The sequence below is a fragment of the Gordionus sp. m RMFG-2023 genome, chromosome 2 (assembly GCF_954871325.1).
Source record: "Gordionus sp. m RMFG-2023 chromosome 2, tfGorSpeb1-WG-v2, whole genome shotgun sequence".
Lineage (NCBI taxonomy): Eukaryota > Metazoa > Nematomorpha > Gordioida > Chordodea > Parachordodidae > Gordionus > Gordionus sp. m RMFG-2023.
In genome coordinates this window covers 15,424,105-15,450,726 of record NC_088776.1, presented here as the reverse complement: position 1 = coordinate 15,450,726, position 26,622 = coordinate 15,424,105, and the positions used below count along the sequence as shown (strand labels likewise).

General features: G+C 25.9%; 1 protein-coding gene across 1 annotated transcript; it reads left to right on the top strand.

Annotated features, from left to right (window-relative positions):
* The first annotated feature begins 1,383 nt into the window (after positions 1-1,383).
* LOC135923804 (intraflagellar transport protein 70A-like) lies at positions 1,384-25,723 on the top strand. The gene is made up of 17 exons (XM_065458752.1): positions 1,384-1,418; positions 1,461-1,510; positions 1,550-1,792; positions 6,767-6,940; positions 8,253-8,415; positions 8,678-8,782; positions 12,244-12,387; positions 17,315-17,519; positions 17,939-18,326; positions 18,502-18,567; positions 18,780-18,899; positions 19,145-19,317; positions 19,542-19,884; positions 19,986-20,057; positions 20,564-20,697; positions 25,119-25,369; positions 25,550-25,723. Exons 3-17 carry the CDS (start codon positions 1,553-1,555, stop codon positions 25,681-25,683), a joined length of 2,712 nt encoding a protein of 903 aa, XP_065314824.1. The 5' UTR covers positions 1,384-1,418; positions 1,461-1,510; positions 1,550-1,552; the 3' UTR covers positions 25,684-25,723.
* The last annotated feature ends 899 nt before the right edge of the window (positions 25,724-26,622 follow it).

Sequence of the window (26,622 nt, the reverse complement as noted above, 5' to 3'; positions counted from 1 at the left end):
ATCGCTCATTAGAAAATTATCCTCTTACTATATAGTGAAAAAAAAATGTTAGAAATGTAACGGCGTTGATAGTAAAATTAGTTTAGGCATCATTCTTGTATTTCTTTTCGCTCATTTAAATGATTTCATAGCGAGAATTGATCGTCTATATACTTCTTTTTATAGCGAGAATTGATCGTCTATACACTTCTTTTTATAGCGAGAATTGATCGTCTCTATATTTCTTTTTAGATTTTCCCATTATTTTATTTTAGCGTATTGGGTAAAACACATCGTTTTAACTTTCTTATCATCATGTCAGGTCATTATATTCCATATGAATCCAGATAAAATATATTATCGGGTAAATTTAAATCTTCTGGTCTTTCAGCCATAGATTAATAGTTTATAAAAAAATTTGGAATCTTGAGTAGTGGAGAGCCTAAATATGAATTTTGCTGCTGATAGTATACAAATAATCCTAATCTTCAATAAACTTTTTGGTAGAGTAGCTTCTTAGGCTTCTGTACAATAAATGTTTCCCTCTTTCTGCTTAGTCCAATCCACATTTGGAAGCAAGCTTAGATCAGCCAAATATATCAAATATTCACTTCAAGTTTGACGCTATTTTCTATTAAATATTAAAGTCACAATATTTTCAAACATATGATCTCTTACAAATATTAGAATATTAAAATACATATAATTTAACGAGTGCGTGATATAAAATTTAAACATATTACTATTTAATAATCAAATATATAATATTTAATTTATTAGTTCAAGAATTGACATAGTATTACTAATAGTTTATCGACTATATCACATAAGTTATTAAAAATATTATAAAAATTATTTTACGTTTCATAATTATATATAAAATGTTTTAACGAGTCGGTTCATTAAAATAAAGATAAGAAGAATAATAATATTCATTATATTTTTGTGCTACAATTTATATTTTAATATTTAAATTTAAAAAATAATTAATTAATATATAAATATAATTAAATATAATTTTAAAAATTTTAAAGATATTCAAATTTAACAATTTTGAAAAATAATTAAATTATTGACGAGGGGCTTAGTTCGGGTTAAAATAAAAAATAGCGGGGGGGGGGGGTTATATGACTACTAGTTTCCCTCGCATCACACTACTGGGATTGACATTTTTTTTAATCATGATATTCAAATATAGAAAAATGTTATTTGTGTATTTTATTAGGGTTTCTATTCTAAAGCAACTGTACATTTTTATATTTTGTTGCAACACAAAATTAATTATATAGGCAGACCCATTTTATTAAGTGTCAATAATCTATCTGAGGTTAAATGATGTCAATCTTTAAATTTTAGAAACATCGAATTTTTTACCAATTTCGATTATTTTTGAATCAATGGCAAAGATATTTCAACTTGTAAATATTTTATTACAGAAAGTAAACTATATATATAATAGATACATTCAAACAAATATCAAGAGGCAATTGATTATGTTAAGAGTAGTGTTTATTATAATGACAAAAAAAAAGTAAGATATAATCTAACTATAATTTGATTGTTTAATTAGAAGATGGATATAACAAAAATTCTGGCTTATTGTTTTTTTTGTAATCAAGACTATATTGATTCCGGAATATTATATGGAAGATTAAGAAAAACATCATTAAAATATAACCTCAATGATTATTGCAAAAATTTATATTTTGAGTCTTTATCCTATTATAAAATAGGGGAATTAAATAAAGCAGAACGAGTTTTGTATATGGGACTTTCTTCTAAATTAGATTCAAACAACCTATATTATGTGAAAGTAATCATTATTTTTTGTAGATTATTTTAAATATTTTATAAAGTCAGAATAGTGCATTTATTGTTAATTTATACCTATTATCCAAAAATAAGATTCATGCACCATCTTTATTTGGTAGGTCTGATTGTGATATCTAATTTTAATAATGTATAAAAGAGTTAATTTTCTAAATCATTAATAAGTTTCTCTTGTAGAGGTCTGCAAATCTCAAATGGGTTGAATCAGATTGGGAAATTTTGATTTTTTTTGGTCTGAGTTGGCTTAGAATAAAAAAAAGGGTTTAAAAATACTTTTATAATTTTAAATTAAATCATGCTTTTCTACAATTTTTTTTATCATTTCTTATATCATATTAAAAAACAAATATTATGGTAAAATTTTTTTAAATTATTGAGTTGGGTGGAAATGTGGAATATTGATTTTTTTGGTGTTTTTTTAAATTATGGTGTTGCTTGATCAAAAAAAATTTTCTTCCTAGAGGTTTTATCAAATGATTGCTGAAATCATTCCTTTATAAAAAGGATAATAAATTTTATTATTATATTATAAATTCCTTTAATGTTTTTGCTCTTAATTTTCTAGGGTCATTAGCAAAATACATTTTTTAATGTAACATAACAAAAGTGGGAAAATTGTGAGTAAACGTTGTATTTAATATTTAAGAATAAAATAAATTTGAAGTTTTTCCATTTATTTTTTATTTGTTCCACAGGTCAACATGACATATTAGCTTGCCAGGCAAAGAGTTTTTAGGCTAAGTAGGGCAAATTGGGAAGAATATTTTTGCAGACCAGAAGTTTGCAAATTTTTTTAAAGCTTACAATTAAGCAAATTTATGGTATTAAGCAACTATGCAGAAATATTCTACTAACCAGGCAAGCTGGTTCTAAAAACCTTTCAAAAAATTTAAGTTTCAGGCTGGACCAGCTTATTTAGAGATCTTCCCTATCTGCTTTTACAATTAGATAAATCTCAAACTATGTTTTTCTTGAGTGTATTAATGATGAAAATGATAGTCATGACTGTGAAGATAAATAAATGATATAATAGTAACAATAAAAATAATTAAATACATTAAACCAAATGTTATCTGTAGAGTTTTAAAAAAAGCTATCGCCAAAATCAGTGTTGTTAAACCGTTTTCAAATGAGTAGGGCACTATTAGCTACTTTTATACAAAAGTATACTTTTTACGCTATTTTGATTTTTTTAAAATATATTTTTTACATGACTTCATTTCCACAAATAAAATCCCCAAGTCTAGAGCGACGATCAGAAAGTATAAGCTTTGCCATACTAAATAATCATTCAGCACTAGCACTTGAGGGCAACGCAGTATGAAATTTAATAAACACACTTTATATGAAAAAAATCATCAAAAATATTTAAATGAGTATTTTTAGATTTAAAAAAAAGCATATAGAGGTTCAATAATATTATTATTTATTTCAAAAAAATCGTATATGGAAGGCCGCGGTTTCAATCTTGCTATAGTATTAGTATCGTGGTTAGGCATGGCATTTTTTAACGTTACCATCAGCCTATCAAGTTGCCATTTAGATTCAGTCAAATTAATGTATGGCCAGTTTAACTTGAAACTAGATGAACGATAGCAGCTATTACATTATCATCATCATACAGATCTGGAAATCTAATTTATATAAAGCGATTGTATTTATTATAAAAAAAGAAGAATACCTTTTTAATTTTCAAAATTTAAATTTATCTGAGATTTAAATTCATTTATAAAAAATTATTAAAATAGCATTGAATTATGGTAAATAAAGATTTTAAAAATATAATTATTATACACAAGGTAATAATAATATATTAATTTTGAATTTTATATTAATACTATATATTAATATTATAGATTGTGTTGTAAATTAAGCCAATTTAAATTATGGCTTATCAAGCAATAAATCATTCATTTTATATAATTGTATAATATAAAATAAAGATAAAGTTTTGACCTTTTCTCAATGCCTTTTAGCATAGACTCTACCAGTGGTTGGCAAAATTTTAGATTATTGATTCTTTTGAGCTTGGTAGTTAATATACTCAGTGTGGAAACATAATATCCCATCCTCATATTATCTTGCCCTTCCAAGATTTTAAGTGAGGCAGCAACATATTGCATAACCTAAAAAATTAAAATGGTTAAATATAATATAAAATTATTTATTAATTAAAAATACTTCAGTATATTCTTTAATAAAAGTATGCTCCTCCACATTAAAATACTGTATTCCTATTTGATCCAATATATAATTCATTTCCATTTTTTTCTCATCTAGAAACAATGCTAAAAGTTTTATAGCATTGTAAACACTATTCCATCTTGTAGTGTTTGGTGTCAATAAATGTACTAATTTTTTTTTGAAAATATCAGACATCTTAGATGACTTATTTTGTTTATTCCAAAGAGCTTGGCATTTAGAAAATGCAGATCTTGATACTCTTAAAATCTTCATTTAAGCATCCACTGTCGCAACTAAATTTAGGTTGTGGCAGGAACAACGATGGTGGCTAGGTAACATAGAAGAGTTTATTGAGGATCCTATAATATTATAAATTTTATTTTATATTGCTGAAAAATTAAATATAAAATAATTTAAAACCAAGGATGTCATGAACATCAATTATCTCAAACTCCATTATTTCATCATAATCTTCCTTTAATTGTTACCCATCTTCAATATTATTGTCATGAATATTACAAGTATTGTTATTATCTTCCCCAAAGACTATATATAGACTAAGGTAACCTGGCCTCTATATTTATATCATATTATAAAAAAATTATAATAAATTTAAATCCTGTATTTGCTAGAGTGTCATAAGTCTGACAGCCAATTATTCTTTTTAGAGCTAATGCTGCAGATTTTCGTTTTAGATTTTGGATCAATCCAATGTGTGGCCACTCCTAAATAAGCTCTAAAAATATGAATATCATATTATAAATCAGAAAATAAACATTTTTACCTTCTATTGTGCATCCAGCAATCTGCTGTTGTACAGATGTAGGAGACAACTGATAGATTTAATATTAAAGATTCTTTCATTTCTTTAAAGCTATCCAAAATTCTTGCCATCAATGTCTGCTGGCAAAATATCTTGGTATGTGGAGAAAAAGTGTTTATCCTCTTTATAAAAGAACCATTATCCACCAAGGATATGGTTGAACAGTATCTATTATAAAGTTCATTATGACTTTGTCAGCCAATTTTTGAGATACACCTGGTGTAGATGAATCCAAATTGCTTAATTTTCTTTGAATTAAATTTGATTTGGAAGTGGATGTATCTTCTTCCATTACCCCAAAACTTTTGAGATATTTTTCAATCTCTTTATAATTTGAGGTGTGAACAGTCTAAAATTATAACAGTAATACTTAGAATAAAAATTATGTAGGAGATAAGTACATAAAAATGATTAAAATAACTATTTTAAAATGTTTTAAATAATTTAGATATAATTTTTGAATATATAAAAAAAATGATTGGTCTTTGATTTAAATTTATTTAAAAAATTAAGGATTAGCCTACACATTGATATTAAATTTGTTTAATATATTACCTTTAAATGTTTTTTCAAATTAAAGCCTGTATGATTTGAGGATAAAATTTTGCAACACATCTTGCATCGAAACCGATATCCAGTAGTAATTTTTTCTTCAAGATAAAAGTATTTTTTGAATTTTCGGAAAGGATAATTTATATTTTTCTCATTTTTCAAGAAATTTTGCTATCTTCAACAATCTCACACATTTTTAATAACTAGATTTATAATGAATTTCGATTTCAAAATTAAATTAAATAAAAGGATTATAATTTTAGATGTATATTATGTAAAATTGAAAGTAGCGAAGTAGTAAATTAGTAGCGAGCTACCGCTATCGCTATTTTCTAAAAAAAGTAGCTCACTAAAGCTACCGCTACCAACACTGGCCAAGATTACTTAACTCTACCTCCAATTTCAAATTATTTGTTTTTGAAATTTTCAGATAGGCCAAAATCATGGGATATGATGAATATAATTAGGATGGCAGTTAGCTGTTCTATGCCCCATCAGTTTAAATTTTTTAGAAAATTAATCCTCCATATTTGATAGAGATAGAATTAAAATATAGAGGAATGTATGAAAATTTTATTCCTATCAATCATTTTATGTAAGCTACATAAACAACGTGTTCAAGGAAAGAGATAATGATTGGTTTAAAAAACATAATGAGTTAATTTCGAGTATTCATTATTTTTATTTTGACATTTGTCAATATCAACTAAATTTGATTTAACATTTTTTGGAAAAAAAAATATGTATGAGGTTTCAAATTTAGGATTTACCTAAAAACCAAAATAGTAAAATTTACTCCTGGCCTCAGGCCATTAACTGATAATAAATTAACAGGCCTCATGATATTTGATATTTATACCCTCATAAGACAGACTAATTATTGAATTAGTTGCTGCATATTTTGTATATCAGTCCCTTGACCAAATATATGTCAATTAAGAAGAGCATGTTATGTATATGTAATTATGATGTCACATCCAGTTCAGTGACCTATTGCTGATCATACGATTTGGTAATGCTTCCAACCATTCAACCTTAATTACAATATGAATTTTGTAATAGTTGAATAAATTTCCAATGGGGATTTTGATAAGTGATTTATAAATTTTTTTAATTATAGAGTAAAAATTAATTGACGTGTGTTAAGATCAGGGTATGGAATCAGGATCAAAAGGTATAACTTAAAAAACAATTGGATAGTTTATTTAGTATTTTGAAATTGGCTCAAGTCCCTCTTGATGAATTTTATAAAAATGCATATAAAGAAGAACACGCAATTAATTTATTTTATTCCCTATTTTAATGGTATGTGATAAATTTAAATTTAAGCAATAACTTTGATAATTCAATGATGTTTATCTATTTATTACGAAATATGATATGAAAATCAAATGATAGCTCTATGAGTTAATAACCTGTCTAAAGTTCTACCTAAATGACTTGGAAGGTTGCGAAAATTATCTGAAACGCTTAGTATCAATCAATTATCCTTCTCAAGGCGAGTCTAAGGATGAATTTAATGTCATGATTCCCGAACTAAAATACGCCATTATGGGTTGTGTCTTTTATCAAGTATACTTTTTTTTTATTTAGGAACCATAATATTTCAAAACTGAAATTTCTAGAGGTGTACCGATACCACTTTTTGAAATCCGATATTCCCGATATTAAATTGATATCGGCCGATTACCGATCCGATATCATATCTAATTTTGTATTCTGTAAAGATGCCAGTAGTTTTAATTTTTAATATAATTTTTATTAGTATAACATCTAACTATACCATAACTTATGTCATTTAAATATATTATAATGATGAGTTATAGTTTATATTCAATTCAATTGCAATTCTAAAAGGATATAAAATATTTTTATTGTTAAATTACTTTTATATAATAAGTAATAACATCAATCTATATACATAATAAGTAAATATATTATGAAATTTGTAATAAATATTTAAAATAATATTTAACATTAATATATCGAAGATTTCTTTTTAGAAATACCAAAATTTCCAATTTATCAGAGGTCAGCCTGCGACGATAGCAACTCAGACTGTCAGTATCACCAGCTTCACTAAAAACAGATTCGGAAAAGATTATCGCACACTTTTATAAACAGAATGCGCAAAAAATAACAATATGGCAGAATGTTAATTAATTAATTAATATTATTAAAAAAATAAACATAAAAATGGATTTCGATTTTATTTATAAAAATAAATGATTTTATATATAACCTTTTTTAAAAATTTTATAATATTTTATTTTTACGCCATTTTTTATCGGATCGGAAAATTTTATAATATTGGCTGATAACTGATATTTTAAAATGTGTAAAATATCGGCTCGATCCGATCCGGTAAAAATATCGGTACATTCCTAGAAATTTCATAATCATTCATTTATAGAAAAAAAATAAAATTAAACTGTAGAATGGTAACCTCTAAGAGGTAACCATAAATGAACTGCAGTTCACGTATAAGGAAGCTTAAATTATTTTTTATGCATCATTTAAATGATTTATTAATTGAATTATTTGTTCCAGTAGAGTTCTGCACGACTAACTCAGATTTGTCGGATTTTAACTGATATGTTCTCGCCTCACTCAAATAAATTAGTTGGGCCGGGCACGGATCTTGTGCTCTAAATTTGAGCCCTGTAAATAAAGGATCAGATCCAAAATTAAATTATCTGTCATATGGAGTTAGGGCAGATACCTGCATTAAGTAGATTTAACTTAACCCCCCCCCCCATCAATGGGGTTTGAAAAAATTATTTACACATTTAGCTATTTATTTTACAAAATTGCTTTAACCTGCCCGTCCTCTCACATTTTCATTAATTTTATTTATACTTGTGCTTTCTTACGAAAATTATAGAAATCTAAATACCGCAAGGCGTTGGAGTGTTTCAAGAAAATTTTGAAGAATTTGAAAAAACAACGTTCTTCCCCTTCTAAACCTGGTAAATATTCATTGACATCCAGTCATTCGTCAACTCATTCAAACCCATTTTTCAATTATACTGGATTAGATGTACCATGTAACTAAAACATTTACTTTTTTAAAATATATTTATAACCAGGGACCTCAATACTTTGTATTTAGTCCTGATAAAATATTTTACCTGTTGAACTTGAATTTGAACATTCTGCCATTATGAGATTAGTTTTTTTTCTTTAAAAAATCAATAACTAATTTAGAAGTATTTTTAAGATTATTTTTTTTTATAAAACATGTAAACATCGAAATATCGAGGATTTAATTTTCAACATAATATTTAATATATTAAAAATATGATTTAGCCATTTTGTACAACATGGCACTTTGCCATTACAATTTGACGGAGTTTGAGATGTGCAAAAAATATTCGGGGTTGATAATCAATTTAGCTCTCAATAAAAACCCAGGTTTTAAAACAAAAAAAATTTACACACCTTATCTTTCATTCCTTCATAAAAAATAAATAAATAATCAATTAATAGCTGGTTATCAATCAGATATTAATTTCTATAAAATAATTTTTCGCCTTATTTTGGCCAAAATATATTATTTATGCCTACTCGGACAATTTTTTTAATCCACTATTTGTTTATTTTTTAAAAATTTATATGAAAAATCTGAATCCCGGATCCATGTTTATATAATTTACTTAAGACCTTTATAGCCATATTTTTATTTGCATTATAATGGACACCCTTATCTTTATAAGGTATAGACAAATTAGTATTTTAGAAAAAAAAATATTATATAAATATAATTTGTTAATAAGCTAATTTTTTTACGATACAATGATTGAGAGTGTAAAACTAACAAAAATAAAGTATTAACAATATAATTTTGGTTGAGTTGTATTTTTAAATACCTTGAAAATATTTCCAAAATTAATCGGTTATGTTTTTTCCATGCCCTAAAAACCAAGTTACCCTTTTTTATATCACTACTCGAACGTTTATCTGATTTAAATAATTCTCCTTAACGGTGAAAAGTTGACTTAGAATTCGATGTGGATATCTAAACTGTTACAAAATATTTGAAACATTTGGAAATACATTTTTATATGGGTATAGAAATTTGACAAAATCTTATGTAACACAATCTTTATAATTTTCTAAACTTTTAACAAATAATTTTAACAATCTCAATTTTAATTACTAATCCCTCTTCAGTAATATTGGTTGCCAATAAAGGTTTTAATTTTTTTATGTCTAAAAAATTAAAATAGCTATCTTGTTTTAAATTTGCTAATTAGCTTATACAAAAAATTGGAAAAATCTTTTAGTTTTATGATCCTCTTCTATTATTCTGCAATTATAATGTTTATCAAGGCCTTTGTATACAAGAACATTCTTCCAGTTGGTAAAACACGTTTTGGTATAGATTTGATTCACTATTCTTTTTATAGATATTACAAGGAAGGCAAAAAACTTCATAAGATTCAATTAATTATTCAATCTATACGTTTTATAAAACTTTAAAGAAAATCTTCTTCCATTATTAGTAGTAAAAGTTTTTTTCCATCTATGAGAAAAATCTCCAGACTTACATAATATTATTTAGTTTATAATTTTGATCTAATCATTTTTTAAAAAATCGCAAATCGGGCTTTTTAACACCCTAGATGTTGGCTTATTTGTGATAGGGTAGACCAGAGCTTATCGGCACAAGTGGTTTGTGCGTTCAGCGGATTTTATTTAAAAACCAGACATGTTTGGAATTTCAAATTTAATTATGTAGTAGCATTGCATTGTATTATATATATTTGATGGGAAGAATATTTTACACCCCTCAACTATTTAGATTTTTTTATGATAAAATGTTAGATAAAAATCAAAATGTTTTACACCTCAATATTAGGTGGCATTAAAATTTGGAGAGTATAAAAATAATAAATTTGACATTATATGAAATGTAAAACCTTCTTTTCGCATTTCCGAAAGTTTAATAATCATATATCATGCTTAAATATATTTTTAAAAGGTATTAATTATATTAGTAACTAGGGACTAGTAGAATCAGGGCTAGTCAAATAAATCAAATTATGCTTACAAATAGAATATATATAATAATATAAAATAAGTATTTATTGGCCACTATTATATACTTAAATCAAATCTATATTAAAAATTTTACACATTTTTTACAATTCAAATAATGTCACATTTTCTCATTTTTATATGAATTATTTTTATCTAAATGGTATATTTATATCAATAAAACATTATCCATTAAAATAATGGAATAATAATATTAATTGTCATATGGAAGACTTAAATAATTGAATCTACAAGCCCCAGGGTTGGGGCTTTGGCGATAAAATCACTTTTATTAGAATCAATCTTGAGAAAAAAGTATAAAATAATTAAAAAATTTATCCATGTATAAGTTAGGTAGTTGTTAGGGTATTTTGTAAATTCAATTACAACAATTATTTTAGGCGGACCTATAAGAATTTTGACAAAAATTGCGTTGTCTAGATCTTGTCTACCTGTTTTAAATCAGTTGTAATATTTGCAATAAGAATAATTTTAAAATCTTACCTATCCATTTTATTTTTGCAAGCTCAGGCTCATTTCCCTTTTTGTCAATCTTGGCATCTTTATCATTTTCATTCTTCCACCAAATTAACTACATTTATATTTTCTCTTTCCTCATTACAATATGAGGTGCGTTGGCGCTATTAGGTATTTCAGTAAAAATGAATAAATACTTCTTAAACAGATAGTGGTTTAAAAACATTTGAAAAATTTTGGGGACAGTTACAAAAAATTTTTTTTGGAAGGGATAATAGAATCAGGCCTGTGCTCTACCCCCTCCCCCTTCTTACACTACCCCCCCCCCCCCCCCATATATTATTATGATAAAGCATTCCTAATAATTCCCCACCACTCTTCGACTAAGATCTCGTTGAATAAATCCTATGTTATATGTGAGAATTTCAAAAAGGGTTATTTATAAGAGTCAAATTTGATTTAAAAAAAATACTATTTTTGTTTGAAATTTTTGAGGAGGCGTTTTATTTCCAGGGTTTTTTTCATAGGGTTTTTTTCCCTAAAGTTCAGAGGCCTGCAGAGGTACCATTGGCACACCCCGGCCCGGATTTTTTATTCAAGAATTTTTATCGGCTTTGTCCGGGTTTTGTATTATTGACCTGGTCCGGCCTGGATTTTTTTAAAAAAAATTTTCAGATTTAGCCCTATCCAGGTATTTAAAAAAAGATTTCGGACCCTTAAAAAAAATTAAAATATGTGGCCCATGTACCCGATCAGGGCCTTCAGGTCTCTGATGTAAATTAAGTGTCATTTGAAAGTTCTCGATAAAATGTCGAAATACATTTCTTGGGAATGAGAGTTGAGATTTTTTAAATTTAAAAATCGCTCGTCAATAAATGACTTAAAAATGAGCCATTTTTCATATATTATTCTCTTACTTTTCTCATGTTCTGATTACATTGCATTTCATTTCATTTTGTTTTTTATTTATTATTTTCTATTCAATGTTGGAAAGAAAAATAAATCTTATTTAAATGTTTAAATAATATAAATATGTAGGAATTACTTGAGTATTTGTGAATGTTTTACAAATATATTTATGAGTAATCTGAATATTATGAATAATACCTAATTCTGGCGACAAAGTATGGAAACAGAACCTGGCCAACCCTCGGAATTGCGTTAAATTTAAGGACCGAAATCAGGACCCACTTTTCACGATTTTAGGGAACAACATTTTTTAAAAATAAATAGAACTCAAACCAGAACCCTTTTTAGTTCAGGGTCCAAACTCTGTCAGTGAGGAACATATAATTCGGATGACTTAGTAAGATCATTCTTTGATTATGTTAATAAAATTAGTTTCAAAATAAATTCAGAATTATACAAATCGATGCGAAAAATAGCAAACGTTCCTGACCTTCATTTAACAAAGTCAACGATTTTTAATGATTTAAAGAATTCTCGTCTGGTCGAGGCTACAAACATGCTGGCCCTCATTGAATATCAAATCAACTCAAACGGTATTAAATTTGATAAATATTATTAATAGAACATAAATTATTGTGGGAAATTTAAAAAATTATATCTTTATTTCAGAATTTCTTATAATGCAAAATTATATTTTATTTATTTTACATTTTAATAAGTGCTGTCAAATGTGGTTATTTTTAAACAGGTTTGTTTTTTTGAGTTTGGACCTCGAGTCCAGGAAAAATATAGGGACCAGCTCTTCTCTTAAAATTTTATAGGAACTGGAACCAGAAACCAATTTAAAATTTTACCTCAACTGGTTTTAACGAAAGTTCAACTAATTTATAGCTTTTTTAATCGCATAGTATCCATTTATCAATGTCATAGTTACTATTTTTCAAAAACATAGTGTCTTTTATCTTGCTTATTTAGATGGAATAAAGGCACAATGTTTTTGTGTGGGCGCCATCTTGGTTAAAGGATTTTAAATAAAACGATAAATTTTTATATTAGAGTCACAAATTATATATGTATATGATTCTTAAGAAAATACTAATAAAGATTTTAAATTTTTAAATTTTTTTTATATCATGTTTGTGCCCCACAGAAAGTAAAAAAAGAATTCTCACCTAAGCCAGAAACACCATCAAGTTGAGATGTCTATTACACCACCAAGAGGCTTTAAAATATTGATAATATCTTTTTTGATAAGCGAGAGATATCATTACTCGTTAGAATTGACCATTGTGTTTATGAATATTTTTTGACTAGTCGAATTAAACAATTTATAATGGATGTTGCAAAATCCAATATCAAATTCAAAACAAAGCATTTTTCTTATAGCATGAAGGCATTTTGGTTCTTTGAAATATTAAAAATTGACACACTATTAAAAGGAACATTATTCTTACAATTAAAGTCTTTCATTATTTATTCCTGCGAAGGCAATTGCTAAAGATGCTAACGCTGGAAATCACAATCACTCATTTTCAGAATGTTTATTTTCAATACCGCTAATTAAGTTCTAGGCGCAAGGTTTAACCAAGATTAAGCAAGTTATTTTTGGAAGGTTTAGGCAATATAGATCTCTTGGTACATTTCATATGCATATTTCTTTTAAATATTACAACCGATGTTTTACTCTTTTCCTTATTATTAAAAAATTTTTTCTTCTCCAAATTAAAAAAAAACATTTAAAAAAATTTTCAAAAATACTTAAAACAATGATATATTTATATATTTTTTATAAACAAACTCAACATAGAACATAAACGCGAATTTTGAAGCACTACTATTAAAATGAAGTAAATGCTCATGAGAAAGAAACCCGAAATGTTATTTCCAAATATTTACAAAAATTTGTATAAAAAGTTATAGCTTATATTATTTTTTTTGAGTGATGGATAAGTAATTTTATATTTCTTTAAAAATATGAATTATATTTTATAGAATATACCAGATTCTACCTTGGACCGGTTTGAATCTAGCCGGTTTTTAAAAAAGCCTTCATGATCGGTTCTTTTTTGAACTCATATTCTAGTGTTCTATATCTATTTTTTTTAAATTGTTCAGGAGAGCATTTTAAAAAAAATATATATCTTGTATTTTAAATAGGAGAATACAATTTAATAATGCAAATAAAGGATGTTTTTTTGTGGATATATAAGATTATAGTACAGAAAAATAATATATCAAAATAAAACATTTTGCAAAAAGGTGGATTTAGAACACTCTAAAACTCAGTCCACTCCAGCATATTTAAATGAAGAATTTATATGAATCAAATTTTATATTCATTTGTTTAAATTGAATGAAATTATTAAATAAAGTACTTTCTTAGTTATAATACAAAAAAAAAATCATCAAATGAATAAAATACTGAATACTGTCGATTAATTATATTTGTTCTATTGTTAGAGATAGTATTTAAACGCGGCTTGATTTCTGCCGATTTTAAAAACAGCTAACTTAATATTTAATCCAGAAAAATATTACGCATGCCTGAATTTTGCTCATAGATGGCAAAGGTTTGGAGTAGTGTTGTTAATTGGTTGGTTGTGTAAAACCCAGACCCGGGGTTTAGGTCTAAATAATCGACCAAACCAGCTTTGAGCACGAACCCCGAGCACAGACCCGGGGTTCAGACTCACCTATGAATTACACCTGGGGCTCGGATAAATGAAAAGTAAAAAAAAAATTTCATTTTCTAATCTTAAATTAAATCTTATTCATTCTAAATTAATAAAGCTTTTTTTTTATTCTCATTTTCTTACCATTTTTGGTGACTTTCTTTTGATCAAAAATTTTTATGGTAAAATAAAAATATCAGTAAATATTCAAAAAGAGTAACCCATGCATGACGGAAAAAAAATAAAAAAGTAAAATTTTATTTTAACACATATTGATATTGTAATTAAATGTGGACCAATATAAAAATTCAACGTCATTCATGCATGTATAAATAATAAAAAGAAATGTAAATTTATAATTTGTGATGAAATGGCCAATAAAAAGTTTTTCTTTATTATATTAAAGTTATATTCAATATTATATATGTCATAATTTTTAAAGGGATGTCTACTTTCCAGGATCCGCCACGGGTTTTAAAGGTATAACTAATAAATTTGGGTTTTAAGTAGGTGTGTACCCGATATCACTTTTTGGAGGCCTATCCGATCCGATATTCAATTGATATCGACCGATTACTGATCCGATATTCAATTGATATCGACCGATTACCGATCCGATATCATATCTAATTTTTATGTCATTTATTTAAATATATTATAATGATCAGTTATAGTTTATATTCAATTCTATTGCAATTCTAAAAGTATATAAAATATTTTTATAGTAATAAGTAACATTAATCTATATATATAATAAATAATAAACAAATATATTAATTTGAATAAATATTTTAAACAATATTTAACATTAATAAATCGAAGATTTCTTATTAGAAATACCAAAATTTACTTATTTATTAGAAATCAGTTTACGTTTACGGCGATGTTAACTGTCAAGTCAATATCACCAAATTCACTAAAAACAGATTCTTAAGAGATTATCTCGCACTTTTATAAACAGAATGCGTAAAAAAATAACAATGAATGTTTATTAATTAATTATTAATATTAAAAAAATATGTTGACGATTTTATCAAAAATAAAACCCCTTCAGATATAAAAATTTTTATTGCAAAAATAAAATAAAATTTACTATTAATTGTTATTTTTTAAAAACTTCCTGTAATTTAACTTAAATAATTATTTTTCAAAGCGTTCTTCAAACCAAATAATAACAAAACAAGATCCATATATAATTGAGGCAATTACTAGTTTTTTGATTAATATATTTCACAACCTCTTTAACTCACATACGATATGATAAATAGAAAAGGAAATTCGATCTATATCATACATATCTTTGAAGTTTGAAAAACTAATTTAATAGATAATTAGTAATTATCTGATTTCATTTTTATATTTTATTTTCTGTTTCAGTTTTAATATGGTTATTATAATTATATTATACATAATAAGAAAAGCGATGACGATGATGATGATATTTAGGAATACGAATAAAATTATAATTGAAAACAAATGTGTTTTTGAAATTTTTTTGAAAAACTTCCTTTTCTTCCGAAATCTAAAAAAATGGAAATTAATTTTCATCAAATTTATAATTATAACTGTTTCCATCGAGAATGTTGACGGAAATATTTTTATAAATTAATCAATTTTATGTTGAATTTTTTTGTAAAATAAAAATATTTTATTATATTTATAGAAACTAGAGACGCCAAGCCACTCGTTAATATCAATCACAACTTTATTTTAAATTATAAAATCATGTAGAAATATATAATTTACTTTTTTTATCACATAAGAAAATAGGGGATTTTAATTTTATTATTAAAAAGTAAAAACCCGAAAATAAAAATTATATTTTAATTAAATATATTCATACTCTAGTTGATGAAATTAAATAAATCCGGTCAGAAAGTTCGTATCTAATTCTGAACTAAGATCAGGATGGTATAGAAATAATCTATAAGCAAACCTACATAATAATTCATTTTAATTATTTCCAAGCCCTAAGTAAGTGGCCCCGATTAAAATTTTTTTAGTCATAAGCTGAGTTGCTTGCAGGATTTTCCTATTTAAGTTCGATATTATTAATAAATAATTTTTAATTAAAATATTTGAAACAACATTATTTATGGGGTTCGAGTTAATGCTGGCTTATTTCTTATATAAATATTGCTAATGTAGATCGCAGTGATTTTATTAGACCCAAACCTCGGGTTTGGGATTTACACAACCAATTAATTAAACAACACTACCCATATCGATATTTTGTGTTAATAAAAATATACCTGACCCCCCAAGACCTATACCCTCCCTGTATGAGTGAATATTATTATTACAAAAAAATATTTTTATTTCCATATCAAAAAATATTATTTTTCACCCCCTCCCACCCCCTTCCATCCACCTCCAAAACCAAGTCATACCCATCAAGATAAAAAATGAATACTTTCAATCTAAAGACATTTAGATTATATTTTACCCATATATCGATATTTTGTTTTGATAAATTATTCCTGACCCCCCCCCCCCCCAAGACCTTAGACCCGCTTTCTATCAGTGATTATTATTATTACAATAAAAAAATATTTAATTATCAACTTGTTTATTAAATCGTTACACGACACGACCACGGGTCTGAACCCCGGGTCGGCCTGAGCACATAAAAGGGTCGTACGACCAAGCAAATTAACAACACTAGTTTGGACATCTATGAGTAAAATCTTGAGCTTGGATAATAGCTAAAATATTGAGTAAGCCGTTTAACAATATAAGTTGAATATATACTCGGTTTCGGTTAAAAAATTGGATCTGGTACATGTATCCCTAATATTTTACAAATATTTAAAACTATTTTCTTCATAAATAACTTACAAATAAATAGTCATTAGCGCTTTCACCACACTTCACGAAATTTACCTTATAATCAAACAATTCCCCATTAATGGATTAGGCTTGGATCCAACCACATTGCACAATCATATCGTCATTACCTTTGATTTAATATATCACCTCAATAATTTATACACTTCAAGTATGATTAGATCCATTGTATTCGATAAAAATTTTACTCCGGAAGAAGAATTGAGGTCATTTTTATCTTTATATATATATATATATACTAGGTGCAGCAGGAGTTTCAACTAAAAACAAATATTTTTGAGTATAAACACGATTATTTTGTTTAGTTTTTAATTTTTCACGCCCCAACTAATGCGATTGGGATTGAGAATAAATTTTTCTTTTGAAGTCAATTGCTTATTTTAACAAAGTATAATAAAATCTAAACTGTTGATCATATGACAAAAAAATGCAAATTAGATGATTTGCACATTTATTTTTATAAAGATAATTATATGCTGACGCTTAACGTTGATGGCTCCATACTTAAAGAAATTTTGAGGCTTTAAAAGTCGGGCAAAGATATGAGTTAAGAAATAATCAGAGTAGGCACATTATGGATGTTTAGAATTTATAATCCAAATACATGTATCTTTTTTATATAAAGTGAAATGCTTTGCAAATCCATAGAATTAACTGATCAAAACGAAATTTATTTTGTCAATAATTATATTACATTGGAAACGTTATTGCTTAAACTCTTGCCTTCGTGCCATTCGGACAATCAAGGCTTACTCATGATACAAGGGGAAGATCTTACTGGAGGAGATGGAATAACCGGAAAAGATTCACAAAACGATAATGTTCTTGACAATATTGAAGAAAATGCGAACCCTATTAAGTTAGAAGAAGCGCAATATAATGGCAAAAATAAAGATATATACTCGGAGGCAGAAAATCACAAAGTTGAATGGTGGAGAATTTGGAAAGGAAATGATAATAAAGCGCATAACTCCGTGTTTGCTAATCTTTTACTGACTTATTGCATTTTGGAGGTTTGTTTGCTTGAAAATATTTTATATTTTTTCCTCTCCTTTTTATATTCCCTAAAAAAATTATGATTAGATTTGATAAATTTTTTCTCTTTTACCTCCCTAAAAAATAAGAAATATAATAAATTTAATAAAATCTTCTTTTAATATGATTTATTATTAAATATTATAAATACAGAAATACGATAGTGTGGCGAATTTGTTAGCTCAGCGAGTTGATTTAACTTACCAAAGCCTATCTCAAGTTATATTTTTGTGCCATACATCTAAAAAAAATCAATAATTTAATATTCGAATTTTTTTATTATACAAAAAGTTTATAAATTACCGTTTTATAATATATTTGAATTTTTTTTTATGAATTTGCTGTTTTTATTTAAGTATAGCATATTTTGTTTATTATTATTTTTCATCACTTTTGCCATTTCAAATATTTTATTAAATTCAAAATATTAGATCCTTTACGATTATTTTGACTGTACGCTTGTATTGCAAACATCTTTTTTAGAGGGTTCGAACAAAATATATGGTATATTAGATGAATTCTTCGAAAAACTGTCGATACAGTTAACAGAGGTATTGCAAGACCATATTTTGTGATAATGTTTATGAAATGAAGTATTACTATTCGACATATCGAAGTTGAGTATCTAGTTTTTAGCATTAAATTTTATCTTCTTTTTCTTATATAAGTTATTGATATTCTATTATATTTTTTTTTTAAAAGAAAAAGAAAAGAAGTTAATTCTTTCTCGTTAACCTTTTATTAAAAACTACCTTATGTTGTGTTATTTTATTTGGTTTATATACAAAATCATAAGATAATCGAAAATGGAAGAATTATTAAAAATTTATCACAACGCAAAAGTAAAAAACATAAGCTTAATAGTGATAATAGCCTTGAGACACTTAAAGAGAATTCCAAGAAACTCGACAATAAACTGGAGATGAAAAATCTTGTTTTAGTCAAAGACTTTGAAACTAATTTGAATCAGTAATCATGTCTAGTGATTTTATGTTCCAAGATTTACTCGCCTGGTCTTGCATTGTTATGTTCGTTTATTTGCTGTTAACTATGTCTTAAAATCTATGTGTATGCAGATATTTTATACAAATTATGTTTTACTCTTTGTATAAGAGTAGTATATGTGTTCACTTGGTTAATTTTTATTTTTATGATTATATCTTTTATATATTAATAAATTTAATACATTTTAGTTATTCCTCCTACCTAACCCTTATATGCAACCAAATGTGGAGTGGTCCCTCTGAAGACAATTCCAACTTTAAAAAGATACAATATTTGTACCATAAATACATCGGCAATATATCTCAACCTTTGACCTTAAACGAACCTTTTAATGAATATCCGCGTCTTAAACGAACAGTCCAAAATTTGCTTAGACATAATCAAATTTATGGAATAGGGCATCCTTTGTTCCTCAGAGAAAAATTTGTGGAAGCCTTACCTGTATATTTGGAGGTACTTAAAATAAAGGAGAATTTTGAATCTAATAACAACGATAATGAGCGGTCATTTGATTCTAACGAATATTTTGAAGTACATGATATTCTACAATTTTTTGATTCTTTATACAAGATTATAATATTTTATATATAATTTCGCAACTCATTTTAATTAAAAAAATTTGATAACAAAAGACTCTTATTCTGGATTCTTTTGTCGTAGCCAATACATGCGTTTGTTTTATGCTTGCGAACAAGCTGAAACAGGTAATTACTTAACTACTTTTATTAAAAGATAAATATGGTTAGGTTAACTATACCCCCCCCCCCCCCCCAAAAAAAAAATAAAAATCAATAATTTTTAAAAGTATCTACTTCATATAAAAATATGAAATTATCGATATAAAATTCAACTTTAAAAAAAATAATTCAATAAAATTAATTAACAAATATAATTATTATTATCTACATTTGAACTTCAATAAAGGGATGAATTATGTTTAACAAATAAAAAATAGTGATAATTTATTTCTTACCATTTATTCATTAATAAATAAACTTTGGAGACAAAAAAAAGATATGCTTCGTTACAAGTTTCGAAGGAATATATATTACAAATCAATTATTACATTAATCATTTTATTTAATACCTTTCAGTACTAAATTAAATATATTTATAATCATGTATAATTATTTCATATCCCGCCGTTTTATGTCAATGGTTTTTAAGATAGCCAACTCAATATCAAATTTTTTTAATTACATTTTTGCAGAGTGAAGAACTATACAATAAATTAGTCGATGTTATCGAAAGGGGACCTGCTATGGACACGAAGGATTCTATCAATAACTTTGAATTTTGGGCGAAATTATTTCCCAATGTATCGATTTTAAATCTTGTTATTGGGTAAGTTTTATATGATAAAATTTAATATATTCTAACTTTGTAAGATTATAGTAATAAGAGTACTACTACTCATAGGAATTTAATTAGTTTTAATTTAACAATTACTAATACTTACTATCAGTAGTGACATCACTAGCTCTTATCATTTTTTTATCTCCTAAAAGGTATTTTGTTAAGCACGTTTCCCTTAAGCAATTTCGGCGCCACTAACTGTAAGAGACCCTCCTAGATAACTTTTAATAGAAGTTTTTTTTAGATAATATAAAAAGCAATATACGATTGGATACCTAAAACTATACTCTATAAAGGTGGCTTATAAAAAATTTCAAGAATATAATAATTTTATTTTTTGTAAAAGTGGAAACTTTTTCCAATAGCTGGGAGAGGCAAACCACATCAAGAGACTTCCTAAACCTTTGGTTTTTTTAGACAATAATGAATTAAAATTCATTTTTATTTATTGATAGTATAGAATAATTTTATTTTTATTGTTCAAAATATCCTAATAACTAATAAATTGAAGCTAATTATATATAAAAATTGAAACTTTTAATAAACATTTTGGACATATAAAAAATTTATCTAAGTTTGAACCCCATCCTTGGCACATTCTGCATTAGTAAAACTCTTCTCCTTTATGATGTGGATCATTACATATATCTAAGGTTCTATTAATATATAAAATATCTTTTAATACCAAAAGAGACCGAGCTCGATTCTAATATTGGGCTTTTAGGAAGTTCACATATAGAATCCCCATAAACTTAGGCAATATAATCTTATATATCTGAATTCATAGGATATATTCACATGCTTTAAATTTGCTACATTGAGAGGTGATACTGCTAAAGCATCCATAAACTGTAAATAACTTTCCTGGAAGCATACACATCCAAAAATCAATTGCATGATCGTAATATTTTTGAGAGGCTTATAAACAGACCGATCAGGAGACTGTAATTTATGGGTGCAGTGGGGTGGCAAAATAAAATTATCACCGTATCTATACAAAATTTGACAGCTGAAAAGGAGTGATGTGATATATGATTGCCAAGGAATAAAAAACTTAACACTGGAGTACACCGAGTATTTTAGAAAAATGTTTAAAAAAATAATAAAATCCTCTCTTGCATTCATCCAGAACCATTTGATACACCTATAGAGTCAGATGGTCCATCTCTAACAAAATAGTCATAATATTTTTTTTCTGGGAAAAAGAAACATTAGAGGAATTGTATGGCCAATTGCATTTGCAGTTAGAGTTAATGTAATTAAGGTACCTCTTTTTGCAGAAGTCATGGATCCTACCTGTTTGTGACTCTTTTATACAATTATCTTGGATGCGGTTTGAACGTGGTAAATCCAGTTTCATCCATGTTGTAAATTGCCATACATTCTAATTTATTTTCTTTAATATGCCTAAATATTAAATGTAAAACATTTACTTAACAAATCATTTAATTAACCTTTATATAAATTAAAAAAGTATATAACATTTTCTTCATTAAATTCAGTTGCCCTAGTCTTACTAGTAGCTTCAGGGGACCTTTAGGAGAGGGTAGGATTCCTTAACATTAATCCCAAGTGCCAGCCATTGAATTGTCCTTCTGATATTTAGGAAATTTTTTCTTCATATTTATTGTCATGAGGTAGGCTAATTTTTTATCAAAAAAACAATACCAATTTAATTAAAAGGCCACAAAAAATTTGACTAGCTTGAATCAGATATTTAGTTATATTTTCCTCTTCTTCCGTGAATATCCTCTGTTTATTGTTTTGTCCTACACAAGTAAGTACTACTTTTTTGATATCTCTTGTAATATCTCATAAAGTTTGATCTAGGAATACCTAAAATAAAAATGTCAAATAATTAGATTATTTATTTATAACTTTAAAATATTAGAACATAAAATTTAAAAATGAAATATTAGTCTCTTTACTATTACCATATAGATTTTTATTTACATAATCTATATTATTAAATATTGCTAAAATTTTATTTTATTGTTTAAAAATTACATAAAATTTATACAATACTACACTTCATCATTCAATCTAAAAAATAAGATTATATAATTTACAAATTACATTTAAAAGTATTATTTACATGGTCTCTATTATTAAATAAATATTGCTAAAATTTGATTTTATTGTTTAAAATTTGCATAAAATGAATGTGATTATATCTTAAAAATAAGTTGAATAATGTAGATAAATTTACCTGTAAGTTAGATAGTGACCCTTGTTGATTTACAATTTTCATATACCTTAATAGCCTAATTACTTTATAATAACTTTCCCAAATTATAGAACAGTGTTCATTGGCGTAGCCAGGATTTTCTCATGAGGGGGGGGGGCACTTATTTTTTATGAAAACTCATGCTTATATCTTAAGCTATGTTAAAATTATTTTAAATATTAGCATATAACAAAGTTTTAGAGAGTATTTCATTATAGATTTTATTTATTATATAAAAATACTTTAGCATAAATAACATTCCTTTATTTAATCATATATTTATTTTTATTATTTAAAATAAATTTCAAAATGTAGATATTTATACAAATTATAATATTAAAAATTTTATTGTATAAAAACTCTATTTAAAAAAATATATAATTTAACAATTACATAAAATATAAGTAATTCTTATGCAAATAATGGTATTTAAAAAAATATGACAATATTATCAAAATATAAATAATACACAGTACTTTGATTAAAAATAGTATTAATAGCAATTTTAAAAGTTATTAAAAAAATTATATAAATGTTATAACTAAGAATTCATTTTATGGAAAAATTTGATTATAAATTAAATCGAATATAATCATATTGCAATTTTTTTATTTGAATTTATAAAAAGAGGTTACTTCTCTAAGATTTTGTTAATTCATCGAGAATCAAATTTTTATCTAAAATAATTTCCTTATAAATATTTAATAGGGCTAATCCATTTAAACGTTTTTCACCGGTAGCATTTCTTAAATAGGTTTTTAACATTTTTAAAGTTGAAAAAAAACCTTTCATTAGTGCAGATACTATTTGATAAGGTAGCTAAAATAATTAATAAAGTTTTGATATTAGACAGGGAATCTAAAGTGCAATTACACATGGAAAGGGCTTGCAGAGCATTTTTTGGTCGCAAAGAATACTCTATTCTGTCAAGATTTTTATACCAAAATTTTACATCACAAAGTAACTTATCATATGAGCCTACTAAATCATCAACGTAAAACTCTCAGATTATCTTAATATCCTCACGTGTTTCAAGTGTAATCAAGAGTTTAGACTCAACCGGCAAAATAAAAGCTTTAAAAAATAAAATTATGATAAATCTTTCCTTTAATTGAAATAAAAATGTGTGTTTTATAAAAGTCCTCAATCGTAGATGCATCAATATTTGAGCGATTGGTTGTCTGGAAACTACTCTAGGTTTAAAAATTTCAATCCCAAACATATTAGCAATCTCTATTTCTTTCCCATATATTTCATGATATTTTTCATCCACATTCTCTGATATTTGTTAATATTTCAACAATATCCTTTGCTCTATTCATAACCTCCCCTAAATCCAAGTCAATTTTTTTGTAGCATATCACTAAAATCATATGTATAATTAAATAAAAATAAAGACATTGAATTGATATTAAAATTTTTGGCTTAATAGGCCTGCAAATCTTTTTCTTTGCTTGATATATAAAATTTCAGTGCTGCAAATACAACATCATATAGTTCAATAAAGAGTTTCACAGACTCTTGTCTTTCAATGAATCTAGTCGGACATAATCTTTATATATTTTTTTTTAAATTTCAAGCATTTATTATCAATTTAGTAATTTAAAATAAGAAAATTTTTTAAAAAATTTAAAATTCTGCCATGTAAAAATCTTTTGAAAATTTCATCAAAATTTTATTTTTAATAATTAATTATTTCAAAAGGATTTTTGTCTATAAATGTAAACTAATAAAAACTATATTGAGTTAAATTTTAAAATGAGATTAATTGGTTTGCCAAGCCCCGGGGTGTACCTAACCCCAGTCTCTCCTACGCTTATTTTTTATAAAGTTAAATAAAATAAAAATCATTAATTGCTTTGTCGTTATCACAGATATTCTAATTATCATTTATTTTTATAGAACAAGAAAAAACATCATTTTCTAAGTTATATTCTTCAAGTCCAACCATATTTTTTTAAAAAAATTACGAGCCCAGCCCAAAGTATTTTAAAATTTTTAGACCCGAATCTTAAGGCTCTAATCAGCTGATCAAAAATGAATGCGATCAAAATTTTTAAACTCTCACGTCTATGAAAGCATAAAAAAACATTCGGGAAAATATCTGATAGAGCCACCTCAAATAGTTTTTAAAAAATAATGTTTTGTAATTTTTAAATTTTGGCACAACTACTTATTCAAGAACCGCTCATTATTTGAAAGGCGATGTTGAGAAATGTTTGGAACTGCTGAATTCAGTCGCGAACTATGTGTCACTCAATATAGATAACGTTATGCCATTACAACCCTTCCTTGAAAATAAAATTTTATTTTACATGTGGGAACTCGCTAAAAAGTGTTATTTAAAGATATTAGTAGATGCGAAACGAAATACTTGTATATTGGATGATAAGATTTTTCAGAATTGTTTGACCTGTTTGACCATTAAACCAAGTTTAAATATTCTCTATATATTTTACTGTTTTTTTAAATAATAAATTTAGCCTTTATTTAAATAAGATTTTATGATTACATATTTTAATTTTATATCCATAGGAACAGTTTTTAAATGCCCTTCCTTATTAATAAATATTTTATTATGAATTTAAAGACACTAATTATTTTTTATTTTAGAAAATGCGAACATTGAAGGCACAACTGAAAATAATTTTAATTTTCAAAAGGATAACTTTATTAATTCAACATCCATTGTTTGCAAGGATATGAATATTTTGAAAGACAATATATATGAAATTATTAAAAATTGAATAATATTGAATAAATCAATTATTTGTGTTATAATTAAGAATTTACCTAGAATGTTTACACCGAAAGGTGAGAGAATAATTTGTAGAAAGTAAATATTCTTATGAGTAATAAAGGAACAATTTTGGTTAAAACAAATTCATCAACTATAGACAACTTATTTTAGATTTTTTTTAGCCAAACAGGCTGTTAAAAATTTTGGTAGCCCAGAGAAATATTTGTTCCTTTTTAATGAATTTGGTAGCATTGAAAAAAATATAGGCTGTCACCAATAAAGAAAAAATATTTATTTTTAAATATGAAAATATGTCTGTGCTCACAAATAGTTTACTTTAACTTGAATAGTCGATGTCAAAACTGATGCTGACTGGTATCCGTTATCTGCCAATCATTTTTGGATATTGGCCATTTGTATTCGTTAAAATTTAAAGAAAAATAACTTAAAAATTCTTCTAGGTAGTTTTTTTAGAAATAAGAGGTATGCGAAATATGGGCTTATCTTGTTTGTTCCAGTCCGGCTAGTTCTAAATGTAGAGATTTATAAAAATTTTTGACCAATCCAAAAATTTTCTTGATCCAAGAATAAAAAATATATTCGAAAAAAAATTCCAACCTAAAACATAGAATTAATTTTATATTTACTATCCGAAAATTAAATTACTCCAAAAATCTATTTATTTTTTAGTGTAATATAAAAAATAATGTAAATGAACGAAATGGCAAAATATACAATCAAAACCATGATTTATTTATATCACGAATTAAATATAAAATTGTCAAAATATACTTGTCGATTCAGCCCATCCCAAAAAAATTACAATTTCCGGCTCGGTGATTCGAGATATTGGGTTGGGTCAGGTTTTGCAGGGCTCTTCTCATGAGTAAACTTGCCATATTCTAAAACTCAAATAGCAGGACTACTCGGGATATACGTTATCACC